This window comes from Musa acuminata, chromosome BXJ1-5 (assembly GCF_036884655.1).
Source record: "Musa acuminata AAA Group cultivar baxijiao chromosome BXJ1-5, Cavendish_Baxijiao_AAA, whole genome shotgun sequence".
Lineage (NCBI taxonomy): Eukaryota > Viridiplantae > Streptophyta > Magnoliopsida > Zingiberales > Musaceae > Musa > Musa acuminata.
Window position 1 is genome coordinate 44628730 of NC_088331.1, and position 21582 is coordinate 44650311.

Below are 21582 nucleotides of genomic sequence, written 5' to 3' on the forward strand. Positions count from 1 at the left end.
GACTTCTCTACTAAGAGAGCAGAAAGTCGAGAATATTGCTTGATGATTGTGTGTTTGTAACTTATCCTACTTAGCCTTTACAGAATTCTTGGGATAGCTTAACATGTATTCTGTGACTGGGCAATACATGTATGAGCTAGTAGACAAATCTGGAGGAGTATGACCATATGGATGCTTGAGAAAAATAAGAAGAATTCATTTTTGATAACCAAGGTTTGAATGATTGTGGGACATACATAAAGTTGAGGCACCCTAATACTTTCTGTAACTCCCATTTGGATCAGGCATCGAGTTGTAAGTTCAATAATTAAGTTACTGGTGACAAGCATGCAAGTTAAATAATATATAACATATTGAATCTTATATCAGAGTGCTAGTCCAATGTATGCTGCAGATATGTCGCTAGTGGACTGCTAAGCAAGGTAAATCCAGCATTCCATGTCTGTTGAATGATCAAAATGAGCATCATTGTAGGTACACATTTGTGTGATTTATTTATGTGTGTGTGCATCATGTGGCTATATTGTTTGCATGTATAAACCTATTAATCAAGCTTTTTATAGTCAACTATTTTCTGCTCTTATCAGTTTAGTTTGGATATTAGCCAGATAGAGAAATGCACCTTAGTTTGTCATGGAGATACAACTGCATGCTTTCCTGTCATTATGATTCAAAATAAAAGCCAAAGCCGCTTCAGTTTGTCATGGCAACTTCTCTACTTGAACACTAGCTTGTAAATTCTTAAACTTTTGTGAAACTAATACCATCCAATCATTCCGACTCTATCATTGGTTTAAACCTTGCAGACTTTTCAGTATTAATATTGACCGTTAACTACTACATTTAGTGGTCTATTATGTGAAGTTTCCAAGGATGAAAGATAAGATATAATAGTTATTAGTTTTGACCATGATAGTTGACTGAACTAAGTAAAATCTATCCAGCTGTAACACTAGCAAAATCATTCTAGATTCTTTTACCATTTCCATTCAGTGCCAATTCTGTTGACTTTTGTAGAAACTAGAGTCATAAAAGGTTGTTTTTGGATTTAGTTTCCTTCTGATTATGACTGATGTTGTGTTGAGATGCTAAACATGATTGTTACTCTTTTTGCCGTCAACTTAACGATTGGAAAATTTTTGTCCACAGAGATTCTGTAATGTCCAGAATCCAGATTTAGTTGGCGTTCATCATGAATTGATATAGGCTTCTTGAATTTCTTGGGAGTTTCTGTATGAAAAAAATTGCCATTGCATTGCTAGTAATTAATGATATTTTTTATTTCTATTCTTTCTTTTCTTCCGGATATAACATCTAGACGCATTTGTGCGTATGTATTTGTGGTTCTTATTTGAGCACAATTAATCTGCTATTTCAAGCATAAACTATTTTCTTCATCACAGTGGACATCAGCCAAGTCCAAACCTTGCTTGCTCTTTCTACTTCTTTAGGTGCCGGTTATTTGCACCAAGCATCTGTTTGTAATTTTCTCCCCACATTTCACTTGGATCAGACAATGTTTCTCGACTCAGTGGTTTGTCTCAATCATTCTTTGTGTCAACTTATTGAAGAAATAGGGTTTAAGTCAGACTCTCTTGTCTGATCATTTAAGCAGTCTCTTCATAAAATTTTATGGCATTAAAAGAACACCGATTTGTGTCATGGTTGATGGATGGTTAAGATCACACTTATTATGTTCTTATATCGGTCACAGGTTTAACGAGGACATGGTCACCAATTGAGGTGAGATGTCTTGCTCTCTTTTTCTTCCTCATTCCATTATTACTCTTCTTAGGTGCCTGATATTAATGGTCCCTCCTGTTTTCCGAGCCAAGATTATTTTCTATCGATCGTTTCGGACTCTTTTGCGACGATTTTGTGTACGCAATCACCTTATATATTTAGTCTTGGATTTGCATAGTTGTGGCTTTCCCTGATTCATTTGTATGCTTTCGTCCAAGTGTTGTTGCTTGTATCTTCAAACTCATCCTACTCTTTATTTTCTTGCATCTTTTAATCGAGCACGAAAAGCCTACTAATGTAATATAGTATAAGATTCATATCGGCCACGCGCTTCTATGTTTCTTAGTGCAAATATTACAATCATGTTTTTTGGTGGCATCTTGAATGCTCTTGGTTGGTTAGGAATGATAATTTCTTAAGGTACATAGATAATCCGATTTGGATCAGGATTAACCAAGTATTAGCAATGATAATTATTACCACAAACATCATCTGATCTGATGGCAGACGACGTCGGTGGTGATGGACGATGACAATGTTGGAGGCTACGATTGACTGTTGTGGATGAGAAGAGTAACAACGAGAGATGAGGGTCACTCTGCACCTACGTATGTAGTTGTTGAGCGTAACTTAACATTTGCATTGATGGCTCTTTCATCGCTTGACAAATAAAATCGACATTGACGTAGATGTACCAGTGACAAAAGGGTCGCTTGGCAACTGCATCAACACAGATACAAAGCGACTCTCATCTCTTGTCGTCAATCTTCTCATCCATAATAATCATCTGTTATCTCTAGTGACATCATCATTTGTTAACACCAATTGGAATATTAACATTTTATTTTTATTATTTATTTTTATATTTTTATTAATAAAATCAAGATAAGATAAATGAACTAAGATATTCTAATTATAGGATGTCAATATAATTTTTTAAAATATAGTGATCGAAATATCAAGTGATTATCATGTAATAACGTTGACTCATGGTCAACGTTCCAATGAATATGCCAAAGTGATGATCATGTAATAACTTCTGGACGTCGTCCTCATCTCATTCTCCATTTAGATGAGACAAGAGCGGATGGAAAATCCTGTGAAGAATCGATGAATTCTTCGTATTATTCTAATTAATTTATTTTATTTAATTATTATCAAAATTAATTAACAAACTAAAATTTATAAATAATAACAATAATATTTATAAATTTTACATTTCATAATAATATTAAAATATAATCATAATCAAATAAATACAAATATATTCAAATAAATCTATGATGAAATATTTTATTTTATTTTATTATTATTTTTAAATATATTAAAAAATAAAATAATATTCAAGATTGATTTAATGATTAACGTTGGAATATTAAAGTTATATGTATCAAGTTCAATTCTCAAATATATATATTTTTTATTATTTATATTATTATAAGTAAATATTTTATACAATATAATATAAATGGGATGGCGACGGGGAGTGCTCTTCCTGTCCCCCACTAACTAGAAATATCCGCGGGCATATAATTGACACTTCTTAACCACGGTCTGAATTAACACCAGTAGTAAAGTAAGAATTCAACCCATCCAAGAATACTCGTGAAAACAGGACTGTCAAAACCGATCTCCTATAAAACCTACATAAAGGATGATCATCTCAACTATTTTATCCGTGTGTAATGTTGTCACTGAAATCTTTATCTTCTTTATGCAGATGACATCTTTGATACTTATAAAATCTGTAATATATTATATAATATAAATTTTTTTTAATTAAAATTAAATAATAATATATCGAATTTATGACGTGTATCTTTCGACATCAATTTTATCATATTTGTAAGAGAAATAGACTCTTACAAAACCGTTATCGTTCTATACCGACAAGAATTAGATTCTCATTATATTCTTCTTTTATCTTTTCACATGATCACTTAATTAATGGATTAGGGATAAAAAGAATAAGAGAGGAACCATAATCTCTCAAAGATTGTCATGTATCCATGTCCGTCATGTCATACACTGTATAAGTACTTTGGTTTAGTCAATAAAAGATATTATTTATATATAAGTGAGAGCAGTGGATTTAAAATAAATCGAGTTTCTCCCGTCAAAACAGAATTCTACTCTAATATAAATTTTCTTTCTATCGACTAATAATCTTCGTCAGAATTTAATCAGTTCTACAATATATATTATTCGATTAGAAAGACTCCAGTTGACAAAGCTGCACTAATCAAGCTGGTTGTGTGTTCTTTCTGACACATCACGCAATCTATGTCGGTCAAATAACTATAAACCGGCTGTCATCTCCATACAATGGATCAAACTTCCATGACGCTGCTGCAAGGTCTCTTGATTTCATGTTTGGATGGGAAGCTGTCAACAGCACTACTACACATTGATGATGATGGTCACAAAGGCAATGAGACAGCAACAATGGCCTGCATAGGTTAATGGATCCATCGACTCGAGGAGACTTTCCATCAAGCATGAGAACCATCGTCAAGAATCGTTTGCCGGAGTTCACAAAGAACCAGTCGGAGATGCCGAAAGCATCATTCGATTTCATTGGGATCAATTACTACACCACTCTCTACCATTTCGACGACGCCAAACCAAACTTCTACAGCGATCAGCATGCCGTTCGAACAGGTATTTTTGGCTACAGATCTTTCCGCAATAAACTGCATGATAACACAGAGGATTCCTGTGATTCTTTTAGCATCATTTGCTACAGGACTGAGAGAGAACTCCTGCTCTATGCAAAGACCAAGCACAACATTCCGGTCATACACATCACTGAGAATGCTAAGCTGGACTCTTCAAGCTTCGTCTTCTCCAGCGGTTATGTAGGGGTCGATGAGTTCAACGACGAGAGGGTGTCACTTGAGGATGCACTGAAGGAAAGAATGCTTCCCAAAGATGGACTACAGAGATGGATTGAGGAGACACCCAAAGAGATCTGCTATTTGGTTTACCAAGTTCATCAAAAGATAGAGAATTCTCAAGAACAACCCTTCATTTTCTCATTACATCAGAGTGAAGAAATTGCTCAAGAACAACTACTTGATCAACTTAAGTTGACCGTTGTGTGACAAATCTTCTTGGAAATCATACACTGCTTGAATTGAGGAAACTCTATACCCAATTGGAAGAATATATCTGAGAGTGAGGAAAAAAAATTGAACCACATTTTGCTTGCTCAACCAAAACAAAATGCGACTCCGAGGAATGGATTGGATTATATACAGAAGATGAATTACTAGGAAAGAGTGAAATGGAATGAGGAAAACCTGGGCATGCATGAAAAGGTTCTGAATCAGGATAGATAAATTGGATGAGTTTGCAATCACACAGCAAGTTATCGAACCAGAGATGATATAGCAACTATATTTCATAGGCATCAAAATAACCAAATGAATTTCTTTGAAATCATAACAAAAATTCAGGTTAGTAATAAGAATAAAATGCATTCATAGCTGGTAAATCAGGCATTTATATCTTTGTAACGTGAATTAATACGAGCTGTGATAACTTGATTCAAGTAAGTGATGTCTAGAGTGGGCACCATTATTAGTGCATGCACTAGAGAGTGTAAGATAACTTAGAAAACAAAAAGAAAAGACGAACACATAATTTGACAATCCCACGGTTCCCATTGAATGAAAATTTGAAGAGCAAATCCTGGGTTTCATATCTGTAAACAGCATATCACATATGTAGATCATCGGTTATGCAAGTTCTTCCTCGTGCGTTGATCTTCCTTTCAGCATGAAGTGTTGAGCTGGTGTCCCAACATAATGCTGGGACATTTGGGCTCAAATTTCCCCAGGCAGCAAGTCCATCTGCCCATTGAACGGGTGCCACAATCTGTAAAATAGAACAATAACTTCTTCAGATTTTTATCGCTAAATAGAGAAAGAAAAAGAAGCCTGTTTTTATCAATCCAGTGGAAACAGCTTTAAAAGGTTTTGCATGTCATTTGTCTTTGCTACCATGAATGCTGACAAGTGAGGCATAAGTAACATTTTCCAGCTAAGGCCAACAATTTCAGGTGTTATCTAGGCAAAGGCAGTCAAGATATTTCATATAAAGTGGCTTAACTAATAAAAGAATGTACTTTGTATAAAGACACTCAGAAAGATTGGTTGAATGTTTAGTGATAAATATATACATCATATCCATAATAGGTTAAAGTCAATGTTTCTGAACAGCTTTAACTATAACATAAACCAGGCACGCCTAGCAAGACATCATATTGCCTGGTCATTGTAAGAAGATTTATAAATGAAACTTAAAAAGCATATTACTTACCAACAACAGCATAAAAAGCACCATGTCCAAAAAGCTACAATCTAGATCTTGAACCTTTTAGTCCAGGAATTTGTAGGGCTTCGTAATGACCAAAGCCATGATAAAGAACACAAATTGGATCGTCCTTCCCATATTCTTGGCCATACTCTGCTATTGCTATTAAACCACCAGCATCCTCATCAAGCATATAAACTGTGATTGGCATTCTACAAAATAAAGAGTGTCTTATAGAGAGTTGAAGATTGCTGAAATACATCTAAAATCTCCAGATTGATCAATAGCACATCCATCAATAAGACAAGACCAACACCACAATTTGTTGTTTTCAAGATGCCTCTGAGTCATGAAAGGAAATTATAATGATAACTTTGTGTAGAAGTTACCTGACAGCCAATCTAATTTCAGATCATGAATGCATGGAAGAAAAGGGTGTATGCCATTTGTAATCTTAGTTCAATCATATACACAAAGGAAGCAGAGCAAATAGCATAAAGGAAAAAAAAGAGAAAAAAAAGGAGGATAGCAAAATTTTAATAAGAGAGGATAAGGCATATACAATATTGATATGGACACTTTTTGGAAATTGTTGTGTGAAATTCCATGGAATTCAGAGAGGTAGATAACACAAGTACTTACTCAAGAACATGTGACGCCATGAATAATTCAGGCTCACCTCCCCAGACATGTGGCTTCCTAATTGTAGATACATAAGTATCAAAGTCACCCTCAACAAACCTGCAACATGATTAGCTTAAAAATAACTCATGCTTGACTGCCAAAATTTTTCTCTTACTAAATATCTTACTACCACTTATAATTGTGTCAATTCGCACTGAGATAGATACATTTGAGAGAATTTTTTGGAATTCCCAAAAGTCAAGATTGCTCTCCAAGTCAAATTATCAAGAGTGCAAGCTACCACCCAAACTGAATGATTTATGATTCTTATTTAGAAGCATCGGCTCACCATTCAGTCTCTGCTCGCCTCTTAACAAATTCATCAGCAACCTGGCCAGTTCATCGAATGAAACGAGAAGTTAAGAATATATTAGTTGGAACTGCTTGTGTGAGTAAGAAACAGCATCAACAAAAGTAGAATGTTAGCAATGTACTTCCAGAATAATGACAAATATACAACTGTAAGGTATACGCCTGGTGAACTTACCCTGGCCCTCAATTCATCTGCTAATTCTCTCTGAAGTTTCTCATCTGGTGGTAGCTTGCCAGACCTGAGACATGCCCCATGCATCACTGAACGGAATAAGCATCTTCCATCTCCTGGGATGCCTACAAGAATGACAAATTTGTTTAGGTAATTATCTGAGTGACCATGTCTGATATAATTATACTCGGGAACTTTACTAGTGCAGATATTTTATGAACTGCCTTAAAAAACAAAAAAGTCTTGTCTCACCAGTAATGGAATAATCAGTATAAATTTTTTTTCCATGAGAATATCCAGTGCTGTTTCCATCATTCTTGTTAGTTCTTCCCCTGGAAGCTTCAGCATATACTGGTCCGGAAGTCGTAAAGCACAAATAAAGCCCAAGCGAAGTGCCACCTGCTACCAATGGTAAGTTTCTAGTATTCCAAGAGACTCCCGAGAACTTCTCATGTGATGGCAAAGAAAGGCTCAAACTCATACTTCGACACCTTGTCGTTGATGCAAGACGAAATTTGCCCCCAGACAATCTCATTGAGGTGTCCATGTTTCGCTGAAGAATACTTCCTTTATGTTTGGAAAGAGTAAAAGAAGGAAATCTACATCTAGGTCTTCGAATATTAGTAGAGGAAGAACGAAAAGACTTGGATAATGACACAACTGTATGTCTTCGTTGGAACAGGCTGGAACGAGAGCATAGACTGCTGGAATTGGATCGGGTCAACCACAGAGGAGACATATAGCTAAACATCTATTTCCCAACACCTCCGTGCAAGATTGATGATTTCCAAAGTATATGAAATGTGAAACGCTAATATTATAAAGCTGTTGTTTTGGTTTGTGTGTGCTAATGAGAAACACACAAATGTCTCTACATATATATCATGGTTCAAAACTGCTTTATCTGGACATAGGCGCCATTAAAATAATTCAATATTTGTGGCCTTGTCCATGCACAGCTGCATCTACCTAATCACATCAAACAAAAATTGTTACTTTCTCAAGCAAAGATTACAGCTGCCCCCTACTTCTACTCTACGTAGGATACAAAGCAGCACAAACATATGCCTAGATTTATCTGCAAGACATTGTAATAAAATGATCTTCTAGGTGTTTGCATATGAGAAATCAAGCACCATTCTCCAACGACTAGCAAATAATGGAACATATCCAGAGGGAAAGTGGAACATATCTTCAGCTCTATTTGCAACCTTTGCAAAAAAATGAGTAAAAGCAAATATGGTAATTACTTAGGGTCAATAAAAAGTCACAGCCAAATCATATGTTGTTGGCAAAACCATATTAAGCTAAAGCTTCATAATTTTGTGAGGCAAAATCATGTTTTTGGCACTCTAAGAAGACTAACATCCTGCATACAAACTACTGGAAGTAGCAGCGATACTAGTATCCTAGCCAGCACAGGAAGGGCGACATATCTATGTGCAGAACAAGAAATTGATCATTTTCATGTAACCCCACCATAAAGAATCTTGCTTGTATCTGAATTATAGCATAAAAATCTTTGGCATTAAGAACTGTAAAGGAAATAACAATCACCGACAGCCCTCAAATTGTCTCGCTCAAAGACTTCCATTAATCAATCTGTGGGAACAGGAAAGACCATTTGCAATCCCACTTGAAAGTTCCTTCTTTTTTTTTCCAGGTAATTTTCTGCGTTTGCCGACATTAATGCATGATAAAGAACTATATTTTATCCTTCGCTGAAATCAACCAACAAGAATTGTGACTAGGATTTTTTCTTTTTCCCTTCTTTTTGAATCTAGTACTCAGAATTAATCAAAATCAACTTTTGTCCGAACAATCCATAAAGATGGGCATGCCAGAAATGTGATTTTTTTTTGTTTTTGTCATCATATTGATATCAAACAAAAAGGTGGGAATATCATGTCACGAACTAAAAAATCCAGCAAAGAAACCGAGAAGTTGCGGCATTTATTTCCTAAAAATATCAGAGAAGGTTCTATAACAGAAAAAAAGGAAGAAGAAAACCCGACTTACCACGGTAGATCTCGGTCCGGAAGGCGAGGATAATATTTGTTGGAAAGAGAGGAGATGGGAAGAGTCGATGTTATATGAGCAGAAGAAAAAGAAGAGATAGCCCAAGACGGGAAGGATGAGTGCAGAGGCGAGGGATGCTCCCGTACCTGAAGCCGCCTCTTGCGGAGCAGGGAAGGAAGCGATGGACGTGCCCTCTCGAGAGAGGGCTTCCTCGCGTGGCGATAGGGATCATCGAGGGTGGAGCCGCCACCAGGTGCGGTGGGTCCCGCACAGGTTCTCATCGCTCTGCCAAATCTGCCCCTCTCCAAAGAACCCATGAAAACTACGGCGACAGCAACGCTTGCCTCATCTCAAATCGGAATAGCTGATTCTTCTGCATTCTGGAAGTGCTGCTCCAAACAGGGGGCGACGCCCAGAAGCCACATTCTACATCACATGATGATAACACAAGCAGGTTTGGCATGACAGATCAAAGGTCTAGAACAATCGCAGTCGGAGAAACTACTCATTTTTTGTTGTTCTTCTTGAAGTCAAACAAACACACAAGAACAAAGACCAAACCTTTGGTACCTACGCAAAGAAGCAAAGAGAATCTCCTTCGCTATGTTCGGTGTCAATGATCCATCCTAAAAGCATCATTCAAATGACTCATTAACTTCATGACCTTCAATCACTGATTCCAAAATACTGTTTAGATCTTACAAATTCGATATAGGGCTAAATTGGGGCGTCATATTGATATCACAATCAATTCAACGGAAGCAATAAATAATCCCCAGAAACATGAGGGAAACGATCCAAATTGGTTCTATTACTCGAATCGCCTCAGATCGCGACAAAATATCAAACCACGCATTGTAAGATATCTCGAAACGAAGAAGAAGCAAACACGAATCGGATCAGAACACCCATCACATATTGCGGAATAACGAAACCTCAGGACAATAAATCGCACAAAAGAAAGTAAATATACCGTCAGTAAAGCCGCTCGTGGATCTCGATGGTGAACTCCCTCGTCTCCACCCCTCCTCCCCCTCCTCCGTCACCTCTTCCTTCGCTCGCTCTCCTCCCTGTTCAAAGGAAAGACGAGATCCGGAATGACAGAAACGCCACCTCCGTTCATCTCAATTACGACACTACCCTCACGTGATCTCACGTGGCTTCTAGCATTGATGAACACATAAATTTGTCGTTATGATTAATTGTAAGACGAAAAAAAGGCTCAGCTAACATTTCTTTTATTGCATTAAACTCGATCGTCAATCACATTCACGCGAACAATCCATTGCTCAGCTTTCAAGGAAGGAAATGGGAGTAGAAGAAACAAAGAGATACAGCAATAGGAACGATGAGGCTTCCCCTTCGCTTCTTCCTATGAGGCTACTGCAGGTAGAAGGCGAAGAAGGAGAGGAGGGAGGCCCCGATCACGGCGCCGACAGCGGGAGTGACGGCGAAGGAAGCACTGGCGGGGCCGGGGCCTGGGGCGGGTGCATCGGCCGCCAAAGCAGCGGTGGCCGAGGCGGCGGCGACGAGGACGGCGCAGGCGAACTTCCCCATCTCCATTGCTGACACCGGCTGAGCTGCGGGGGAGATGAGGAAGACGGTGTTGCGGGTGGGGCTTGTGTCTCTCCTTTGCAGGCCTGAGGAAGGAAGGAGTGGGTGGAGGGGGTTTTATAGCATGCTTCGAGGGTGGGTTCGTGGCCTTCGGAATGGGTGGTGGCCATGTTTTGGTCTTGCGAAAGAGAAGGCTTACGTGCTTGCAAGTGCATGGTCAGCGGGGGAGTTCGTTGACCAGTAGCCTAATTTTAGAATATAAATCGTGAGGTGAGCCACTCAAAGTGGATATCAACAATAACAATTACCTCACAAGCTTTTTGATCTTAAAATCAAGAAATTGGCTGGAGTGACAAATAGAGTGATGCAAATCACAAAACCTTCATTGTTGAAGATGCGAAGAACATGAGAAGACATCATCATGCAGCAGAATACCCAAAAATATCGACCAATTGTGAATGAAGTAACAACTGAAGACTGATGAGAAGCTTTGTTGTTCTCATCAACAATCACCAATAATCATTGCAAGAGCAAGTGCCATCCTTGAAATGATGGAAACGAATCCGGTCTCTGATGATAACTTCTTGTGAAGAGAACTTGGATACATGCTTTACAAAGGAATGGCAGTCCCCACAGATCCTTAGGTTCTTCACGATTCTTATAGTGGAATGAGGAGCAGACCTTAACAAAGCGAATGCTAAAGCTAGCTTCTCACTGTGCCTCGACAACCAGGTCTCTTTATCTTCTTCGCTTAGATCTAGTAAGACATCTTGGGTCACTGGTGAATACCCTTGGTGTCTTAGATCACTCCCCATCTTGTCCAGCCAAGCATACATGGCACTGGCCTCAGGAAGAGAACAGCTCCCTGCGACAAACTCGTACACAATCCCATCCAGTTCCACAGAGCTAGAACCTGGATCCTTCCTGATGCCAGTCTGCTTCAGTGAACTCCTCACTTCGGAGGCATCAGCCCATCTACCTGCAGCAGCAAATATATTAGAAAGTAAAACATGGCAACCAGATTGCTGGGCCTTCAACCGAAGAACATCTTTCTTTACTCTATCCGCGACTGCTACATCTTTATGAATCCTACAAGCACCAAGCAGAGCTCCCAATACCATGATATCCGGTTTCATCGGCATACTTCTTGCTATTCCTTCTGCCTCTTCCAACAATCCTGCTCGGCCCAGTAGATCAACCATGCATCCGTAATGCTTCATTTGAGGCTGAATCCCATGAAGCTTTGCCATGCTCTCAAAATATTGTTGCCCCTCATGGACCAGTCCTCCATGAACACATGCCATCAGTACACCAACAAATGTTATATCGTTGGGTTTCAGACCACATTTCTGCATCTGTTCAAATGCTTCAAGAGACTCATTAGCTGCCCCATTAATCGCTAATCCTGTTATCAAAGCATTCCAGCAAGAGGCATTCTTACGGCCCAAAGATTGGAACAACTTTAGAGCTATGTCAATGCTTCCACACTTAGCGTACATATCGATCAGAGCGGCTCCTAGATTCTGGTCATCATCCAGTGTCATATGGTTCTTGTCTATGTATGCGTGTACCCACTTTCCTTGTTCCAGAGCTGCAAGATGTGCACAAGCTGAGAGCACACTGACCATTGTTACCTCATTGGGTTTTATCATGCGGACCTTCTGCATATCTTTAAAGAGCTGCAATGCCGCTAGAAACTGGTTGCTCTGTGCATACCCTGAAATCATGCAACTCCAAGAAACTACATCCCTTTCGGGCATCTGATCGAACAACTTCCTTGCAGCATCCATCTCCCCATTCAGTGCATACCCAGAAACCATCGAATTCCATGACACAATGTTCCTCATGGGCATCTCATCGAAGAATTTCCTAGCCACCGGCAACAACCCGTGCCTTGCAAACCCCGACACCATCGAATTCCAAGTTACAGCATTCCTCTGCACCGGCATTCTGTCAAACAATGATCGTGCAACATCCAACTCGCCTTTCCCAGCATAACCATTGATGATTGCGCTCCACGACACCTCGTTTTTCACAGGCATCTCCTCGAAAAGCCGCCTCGCAACCTCCAATGCGCCAACTTTGACATATCCATCAATGACTGTGTTCCAAGAGACGACATCCAACAGCTCGGAGCTCAAGTCGAAGAGCTTCCGAGCCGAAACCATGTCCCCGAAAGCCGAGTACATGGACAACAGCGTGTTCAGCACATATATGTAAGACTCGAACCCTCGTCTCAACACCTGGGGGTGGATTTGGATGCCACCGGTGGGGGAGCGAAGACTGCAGGCTGCCTTGACGAGGGAGGGGAAAGTGAAGTGATCCGGGGGGGACGCGGAGCGGAGGAGGGAGACAAAGGCGAAGAGTGACTCGCAGGGGTGGCGGCGGCTGCGGGAGAAGGCACGGATGATGAGGTTGTAGAGGAAGGTGGTGCAGGAGGGGGCGAGATGGAAGTACAGGCGGGAGAGGGCGCGGGAGAGGAGAGGGGACGAGGGGTGGTCGGGGAAGAGCGCGATGAGGTCAGAGAGGCGGCGTAGGGTGGCTGGGTGGCGGACGTCTCCGGCGATGACGAGGCGGGCGAGAAAGGGGCGGAGATGGCGGAAGGCGAGCGGGGAGCGTAGGAGGGTCTCGAGACGGCGGGAAACGGGCGGGCTTGCGCGCATCGTCTCCCGACGACTGTTGCGCGCGAACCCCTTCACAACGAATACATATATTATAATGCTTTAAGATTCGGAAAATTGTGATAAAGGGACATACACAAGCATACTGTCGTAGAATTGAGGAGTTAATACACGAATGTATACTGTATAAGATTCCTGGTGCCTGTGTGATCATTGTCTCCACCACAGCAAGATTGAGACATCACAATTAGATCGATGACCAACTCAAATAAAAAGGGACAGCAATTTTAGATATTCCAATAAATAAAAAATTAGTCACGTCTATTATGAGCCTTATGGATGCAAGTTACCGATGGGATTTGCTGTATGGGAACAGGGTCCAGCTTCTGCCTTGAATGGGCCCACCACTGCGAGGTGAGTAGGGAAGGCTGGACCCTGTCTGGGCCTGACAGTAGTTCCCGTCTTCGACGGGCGGATCGAAATGCTCCACGTGTCATCACTGAGATGCACAGCTCCGTTGCCGACGCCCATTAGTTAACTAATAAGGAAGAAGTTTTTTCACATATATCCTTTTAAAGGTAAACAATAGCAATTTGGCCCTTCAAAATTTAATATTGCGTATATATTCCTTCAAATATTTAAATGATTTCAGATGGTAGCCAATCCAATGCACTCCGACCAATGGATATTAACTATTAATATTTAAATGATTTCAGATAGGTACCAATTTCACATTGTAAGTAACTCATTTATGCCCTATTAGGGATATGAGTTAAAATATATTTAAAGTGGCATACATATCTGTAAAGTTACAACGATTATTTGCACATATATCCCTGTAAATTTTATATTCTCATATACTGTACTGTGAGAGGTATATGAGATGATAAGACACAAAGCAATGGAGAAAAGAGGAGAGGAAAGAGAAGGGAAGGGGAGGGGAAGATAAGAACAAGCTTGCCGTTCTGTGTCTCTTCCAAGCGGGATTCTTCCTTAGTCTCATCTGTCCCCATCTCTCTCTGTAGTAGTAGTAGTAGGGAGAAGCAATTACTGCGGGAATTATTGGGGTTCCCACTAGAAGAGTAGAAGAAAGAGGAATACGAGTCAGATCTTTGTCTCCTTCTCTTCTTTTGCTACTGTGGCTTTATCAGACTGACAGAGCTCAGAGGAGAAACCCATTGTTGATTGGTTCCGAAGCTCCTGTTCCTGCCTGGCTCTGATGTGGTTGGGGTCATCCCATTTGCGCCTCCATTTCCAGCTTTCCCTTTTACCTTCACGTTTCCTGTCTGGGTTACTGTTTCTCTTATCAAAGTGTGATTGTTGCCTCCCTCTTTTCTGATATCTCTTGTGGTGATTTGGGTTTGGTCTTCCTCTAGTGGGAATCTGCTCCATTTCTATCAAAAGATTGGAGCTTTTTTGCTGCTTTCAGCTTCATCTTGTGTGGCTTTGGTCCTTTAGGGTTCCGTTGCGTCTAATTGATCTTTGCTTTGAAACATCTTCTGTGAATTTTTCGCAGATTAGTTGTATTTTTTGGAAAAAAATTGAACTTTTATTTGATCTCCATCGTTTTTGCTTTCTGGGATTCCTGAGGAATCTTCAAAATCGGATTTTTATCTGAGGTGGAATCAAAAGGTGCGCATTGATCTATGCCTGGGCATTGAAATTATCTGCTGTCATTGGGTTTTAACTTCGATTGGACCTTGTTGTCTTTGCAGATCTGACAGGACTTGCATCTGAATCAGTAGAATAATTGGATCAATCATGGCTGGGATGAACGACAAGGACGCCATGATCGAGGACTGGACCCTTTCAAATCCCAGTCCAAGGACCTTAATGTCAACCTTCTTAAGCGAGGAGTTTGGTTCAAGATCCTCGTCAGGCTTCTTGGCAGGGAAGGAAAATGAGGGGCCTGCACTGGAGACGGAAAAGATGGATAAGGTTACAAAAGAGGAAGAGGGTGAGGCATCAAATGATTTCCTATCAGAATCAAATTGGTCTGGAGCTCACAAATCGAACTCGCATGGAGGTCTCGCTGAGAGGATATCTGCTAGTGGTTTTAACGTGCCCAAGCTCAATACTGCTCGGATTGGGCAAGAAAAGATGGCTTCATCTTCCTCAGATGTCCGATCTCCATATCTGACCATTCCACCTGGTCTGAGCCCTACATCATTGTTAGAGTCTCCGGTTTTTCTTTCTAATTCTATGGTATGAATTCTACTTGATGTAACAGTAGCCATTAATAAGCTGGATATCTGCATATCGTAATGCCTGACTTTTCTTTTTCCTAATAATTTTCTTTAGGCTCAACCATCTCCCACCACTGGCAAACTTCATTTTGCACAGAACAATATTGCAGGCCCAGCTTTGATGTCAGTCTCATCATCTCGTATTAAAAGTAATGACCTACTCGAAGATGCTCCTGAAGCATTCGCTTTCAAGCCCCTCCTGGAATTACACTCCTCATTTTATTCAAGTTCTGAGAGGATGGTAGGTCCACTTTAGCTGCATTTTTTTTTTCAGCAATCTCATGAAACTGCATTTGAAATTGAAAACATAGCAATGCAAGATCACAATTACTGACCATTTACAAAAAAAAGGACAGAACATAACTAATGTAATACATGTAGTCATTATGTAGCCTACCTGTCCATGTTGGCTCAAGGACCTTGAATACCAATGATCAAGATTGATTCCAGTATTGAAAGCTTCACTTGTCTTGTCTTTTTGTGTGGATAAGGGTAAGGATTCGCAATCGACGATAAGCGGTAGCCTTTTGTTTGCTTTTTAATGGCTAATTTCATTTTGTTAAACTTTGACATCGGAGATCATATATTTGAGAGTCTAGTGTGGTGGTCCACAAGTTTATGACTTCCAAAAGTTATTGGAGATACATGACATACTACAATGGCCATACCTATGCTGGTAGGCAACTAGGGAATTGCATGAAAAGATTATGAAGAGCGACATTTTTGGAGAAATTAGGACAACATATCTGGAATGCGGTACTTCAAATCTTTGTTAAATTTCTAAATAGGCAAGTAAGAGAAGTACTTCTACAGAAGGCCATCTTCAGACACCGTGATTACATGCTTAAATTTAATTATGCCAAGAAATGTCCATTCATGTGGTTGTCTAAACTGTTACATCTTAAAGGCTTTGCATTGTAATCTCTGGTTAAACATAAATTTTTAACTTCAGCTGGACACAAATGCCTATTGACATCCTCTTCAAAAAGATTGTTTTAGGATGTAAATTCATTGCTCCTTGCATGGCAAAAACTGCACACATATCTATTCAGATTCTGATGGTATGCTTCAAGTACAGAAAGTGTCATTCATCGTGTTGCTATTTATTGTCTTTGGAATTTCATGCATTTTTTTCCCTTCTGTTCTGTTCTATAATGCCAATCATAGTCTTGCTTGAGACTTGTATGGCAGGTTACCATATGAAATGTCGATCTTGATACATATGAACATATTACCTAATAAAATTATTCAAGTTGATTCAGTGTTAGTGCTTGCAATTGTTTGAAAAATGTTCTACTTTGGAGATGACCCACTTTTTATTCACAGGACTATCATTTCTGTACAAACCTTTGCATGATATTAATGCTAACTAGAGTATACAGAGATTTTTTTCCCCACTTATCCATAGAACTTGACTGGTAATTATATCAACATAGGTTGTTCCAGGCTTAAGTCAACCACAAACATTATCGAGTATAACTGTACCTGTTCAATTGGGGAAACCTAAAGAAACTGGAACTTTGGAAGCTGACCCTATGAATTCCCAACATCAACACGAATTCAACCTTCGGGCTGACAGTAAAGATGCTACTGATCCTATTATGTTCAAACATAGTATGCCTGATTCCTTCATGGGAAGCGACCATGCTCTGCCCATTGATGATGAACAGGATGGGGACAGAGACCTTAAAGGAGAGCCTTCATCTGTGGCTGTTGGTGCTCCAGCAAAGGATGGTTACAATTGGAGGAAATACGGACAAAAACAAGTAAAGGGTAGTGAATACCCAAGAAGTTATTACAAATGCACTCACCCTAACTGCCAGGTAAAGAAAAAGGTGGAACGCTCTCTTGAAGGTCACATCACAGAGATTATCTATAAGGGTACCCACAATCATCCCATGCCTCCTCCAAATCGCCGATCTGGTGTATTGTTGTCCCACCCATTTAATGACCCAGAGATTGATGGTTCTGGTCAAACTGGATCACAAATGAATTCTGATAGCAAGACCATGTGGACAACTAGAAATATGGGGAACGAGGAGCAAGATTGGCAGGGTGATGGCCTGGAGACTACAACATCCGCCCATGTAGCTGCTGAATGTTGTGACCCTTCTGCTACTACAAAACAGACTCCAGATATAGCTCGTTTATCCTCTGATGCTATAGATGTTTCATCCACAATGTCCAATGAAGAAGATGAGGATGATAGGGCCACTCATGGCAGTGTATCACTTGGCTGTGATGGTGAGGGAGATGAGACCGAATCCAAAAGAATGTAAGTTTAGTTTATTTTCTAATTTACTTTTTGCTGCTAACTTGATTGGGTCAATTTTTCATTGGAGCTACAATTTGCAACATCCCTTTGTTAGGATACATCAATTTGGTTCTATTTCAGGAAGCTAGACACCACTGCTATTGAGATGAGTGCAGCTTCTAGAGCAGTTCGTGAACCAAGGGTTGTGGTTCAGACAACCAGTGAGGTTGACATTCTTGATGATGGGTATCGTTGGCGCAAATATGGACAGAAAGTGGTTAAAGGAAATCCAAATCCGAGGTGTGATTTTGCATTATATGTACATGTTTTTATTGAATGGTTACACAAATTTGATAGTGGAAACTGCAAGAACTTTAAACTTTATCTTCACAAGATCTTATTTGCTATGCAGACCTATTAAATGAAAATTAACAAATTTCCTCTGAATGAAGTCTTTTTTTTTCTTGTTTTTGCAGAAGCTATTATAAGTGTACACATCCAGGATGTAATGTTCGGAAACATGTGGAAAGGGCAGCACATGATCTGAAGTCAGTGATCACAACATATGAGGGTAAACACAACCATGATGTCCCTGCTGCAAGAAATAGCAATCACCCAGGCTCCATTCCCTCTGGTACCATATCCAATACAGTGGCACCTCATGAACCTCATGGTCTACTCCCAAGAGTGGAATCTGCCCAAGGCGGTTTAGTGAGGCTTGAAGGCCATGCACCTTTTAGCACATTTGGCCTCCCTGGAACACAGCAGCTAAGACCAGCAACCAGCTTCTCTTTTGCGATGAGCCAACCAGGTTTTACGAACCTTGCTATGGCTTTGCCGGGTCCTCTAGCTCCAATGAACATGTCAGTTCTTCCTTCGGTTCACTCATATCTGGGCCACCACGTGCCTGTTGAAGGATTGATGATTCCTAAAGGAGAGCCCAAAGAGGAACCGATGCCAGAGTCGGAGTCGAGGCTACCCATGCCGAATGCAGGTCCAATGTACCATCAGATGATGATGAATGGCGTACCGCTAAGACCTCAGCTGTAAATATTACTACAGACTGAAAAAAAAGATGTTCTGCATACCTGAGAAGAAAATTTTGCTTTTAATCTTTTTTCTTTGCAGTTGAGAATCCGAACAGTTTCTGCTTTCATCCTCAGCAGAAATATCAAAATGTCTTATGTGACAAGTTTGTGTATTGTGCCAAAGAATGTGACTGATGAATTGGATTTGTCAAAGTGGTTTGGTGTGTGTAGTTCTTATACAATTCATTTAATTACATAATTGTAAGGCATATGTTGTATCTAAATAGAGTCCATATCAATTTTAAACTACTTCATCCTGTCTATTTCAATTTATCTGCTTAGTGCCAGTGCAAACTGAAATGCACTCTCAGAGATTTGCAGTAGTGAAGAGGAATATATATATATATATATATATATAATCTCTCTGAAATAATTGCTTCTTATACTGGTCCTTTTAAAATCTTAATGGAGCATATATGTCCTTATAAAATCCAAAAACATCATTTTGATTAATCTTCATCAGTCAACTATCTTTTGATCATAATTGAAATTCTAAATGACATTAATGCCCCCCCTCTCCAAAAACTTAATGTCATAAAAAAAAATAAGGAAAATATTTCTTCCAGAACTCAAAAAACGCATTTAAAGCCTATTTTTCGTTGTGATGTAAGTTTTCACCATCTTGAGCATGACTCACATTCTTCTCCACAAACAACAAACTTATATGATCATTACTCCAAGCTCGCAACAGGGACAAATTAGCCTGTCTGCCACACATTGTCATCACTTATTTCACTGTTACTTCCAGTATTTTGCTGCTGCTTCTTCTCTTATCTTAACTAATGTTCTCCTCTCACACTCCATTAGAAGCTTGATCTCATCTTCCTCCACTACATGAGAAACTAAGTGTGGGAACTAAAGGATTACTGTTAGAATGTCTTTTTATATTCCTTAATTCATGAATCTATATATACTAGGTTGAGGAGGATTTGATTGTCCTTCGATCATGCTCATGAATCAAGATGATTGCCCTTGAATCATGGGATATTGATATGATGGAGATACAAAAGGTACGTGAATTGATATCACAATCTATCAAATTTTGATGATTGATTTATGATCGATGCTTAATCATGCCCTAATATTCGTAAGTGGCTTTGTGAGAGTCTACTAATTGGTCAAAAGTATAGACGTGAGATACGTATAATTGATGTTTAATAACTTGATCTCTAATGAAGTAGAAGGGGATAGTAATATATTTCATGTCAGAATCAAATATAAAAATAAAGCATAGATATTATTATAATAGATTATTGGAATAGAGCAAAAGGTGACATTCAGTTCGTGAAGAAAATTAGTGATTCAATTGAGTTCTACATCAATTGATGATAATAATGTGATACTCAACTTTGGTGAAGAATGTATAATTATTTTTTGTTTCTTGGAGCTCCAACTAATAGGGTTTGTATTGAGGAATATAATATATATTGATGTGGATGTTTTAACATTAGTGTTTCTTACTCAATCAACATCGGTACAAGCATAAAGATAAGAGAATGATTAGTTTCAAAGAAGACAACCATGATTGAGGGTTTCTTTAAGGTATCATAGGATATGTTTTAGTAGTCCAATGAGTTATGAAGGGTTGATGCATGAATTATAAAAAGTTTATTAACTGAGATGTTTGAAATAATGAGTCATAAATACTATCCAAGTATTTATTGATAGAATGTAGAATCCAATAAAGGATTGCCATCATATATTGACTCACTGTAAGAAAATGGGTGATTATCATTTTAATGTTCATCTTCGATGGAAAATCTTGAATATATTTTTTTAGAGAGAGAAAAAAACTAGTGGATGTAAATATACTCTCTATATCCAGAAAATATATCAATGATCATAAATCTTTAGTAGAGAATCAATCTGTCAGTTGTTTAAGGAAGTGGTTGATCTTAATAGAGTTGTTGTCTATGATAATAATGTCAAATTCGTATATAAAAAAATATTGTTAACATCTAGTTATCATAACTGTTATCTTTGAGTGATAGCCAAGCTCACGATAAATCAAATTATTATAAGTATTAAGATATAATTGAAGGTTTTTGTAAAGTTAATGCTCAATCTTTGGTAAAACTCTTTAGTTACTAAATATGTTTTATATTTAGCAATAGATTCATCCGGGTTCCACTTATACTAAATGATATTTTCTATAGGATTTAATGATATAAAGGGTCTATATAATATTGTAGAGTAAAACATATATTCCTCACACATGATTTTATATCAATAAGATGTTTTTTTAGCTTGGGTGATACTTGTGGGTTGTACAAACATGAAATAATAGATTATGATAATATGGAGATCAAGAATTTGGTATAGTTTGAAGATATTAATTTTGAAATGAGTTGTCATACCCACATGCGTAAATCCTTTAAAAAAACGAGTTAGGAAAGAACTTAATAAAAATATTATTTTATTTATAAATTTGAGACAAAAATATTTTTTTAATTTAAAGTACATATAAAATATCATCAAATTTAAAAGTGATCGTATATAAATTAAGTATCATGGAACCAATAGGAGTCTTCATTATCATAATAAATAGATAAATTCTACATGCCGAAAGTGA

The 21582-nt window shown here is 38.8% G+C and overlaps 3 protein-coding genes across 7 annotated transcripts; 1 reads left to right on the forward strand and 2 right to left on the reverse strand.

The window, feature by feature from the left end:
* Nucleotides 1-5228: 5228 nt before the first annotated feature.
* Nucleotides 5229-10304, reverse strand: LOC135674490 (OVARIAN TUMOR DOMAIN-containing deubiquitinating enzyme 4-like). Of its 5 annotated transcripts, XM_065184409.1 has the most exons (10): nucleotides 10221-10302; nucleotides 9809-9873; nucleotides 9248-9673; nucleotides 7712-8197; nucleotides 7481-7627; nucleotides 7232-7353; nucleotides 7034-7074; nucleotides 6703-6801; nucleotides 6067-6272; nucleotides 5229-5622 (listed from the first exon to the last, which is right to left on the reverse strand). In XM_065184409.1, exons 4-9 carry the CDS (start codon nucleotides 7977-7979, stop codon nucleotides 6101-6103), a joined length of 849 nt encoding a protein of 282 aa, XP_065040481.1. In that variant the 5' UTR covers nucleotides 7980-8197; nucleotides 9248-9673; nucleotides 9809-9873; nucleotides 10221-10302; the 3' UTR covers nucleotides 5229-5622; nucleotides 6067-6100. The 5 variants fall into 5 exon arrangements, with proteins under 5 accessions (XP_065040481.1, XP_065040477.1, XP_065040479.1 ...); XM_065184405.1 differs by having other exon boundaries at nucleotides 7481-8197; nucleotides 9818-9873; nucleotides 10221-10304; XM_065184407.1 differs by having other exon boundaries at nucleotides 7481-8197; nucleotides 9394-9673.
* Nucleotides 10305-10439: 135 nt separating this feature from the next.
* LOC103985385 (pentatricopeptide repeat-containing protein At3g62890-like) lies at nucleotides 10440-13480 on the reverse strand. Its single transcript, XM_009403058.3, has one exon. The coding sequence runs from the start codon at nucleotides 13462-13464 to the stop codon at nucleotides 11311-11313; it is 2154 nt and encodes a 717-aa protein (XP_009401333.3). The 5' UTR covers nucleotides 13465-13480; the 3' UTR covers nucleotides 10440-11310.
* An 849-nt stretch (nucleotides 13481-14329) lies between these two features.
* On the forward strand, nucleotides 14330-19234 carry LOC103985384 (probable WRKY transcription factor 2). The gene is made up of 6 exons (XM_009403056.3): nucleotides 14330-15054; nucleotides 15138-15627; nucleotides 15724-15909; nucleotides 17105-17943; nucleotides 18064-18222; nucleotides 18399-19234. Exons 2-6 carry the CDS (start codon nucleotides 15184-15186, stop codon nucleotides 18970-18972), a joined length of 2202 nt encoding a protein of 733 aa, XP_009401331.2. The 5' UTR covers nucleotides 14330-15054; nucleotides 15138-15183; the 3' UTR covers nucleotides 18973-19234.
* The last annotated feature ends 2348 nt before the right edge of the window (nucleotides 19235-21582 follow it).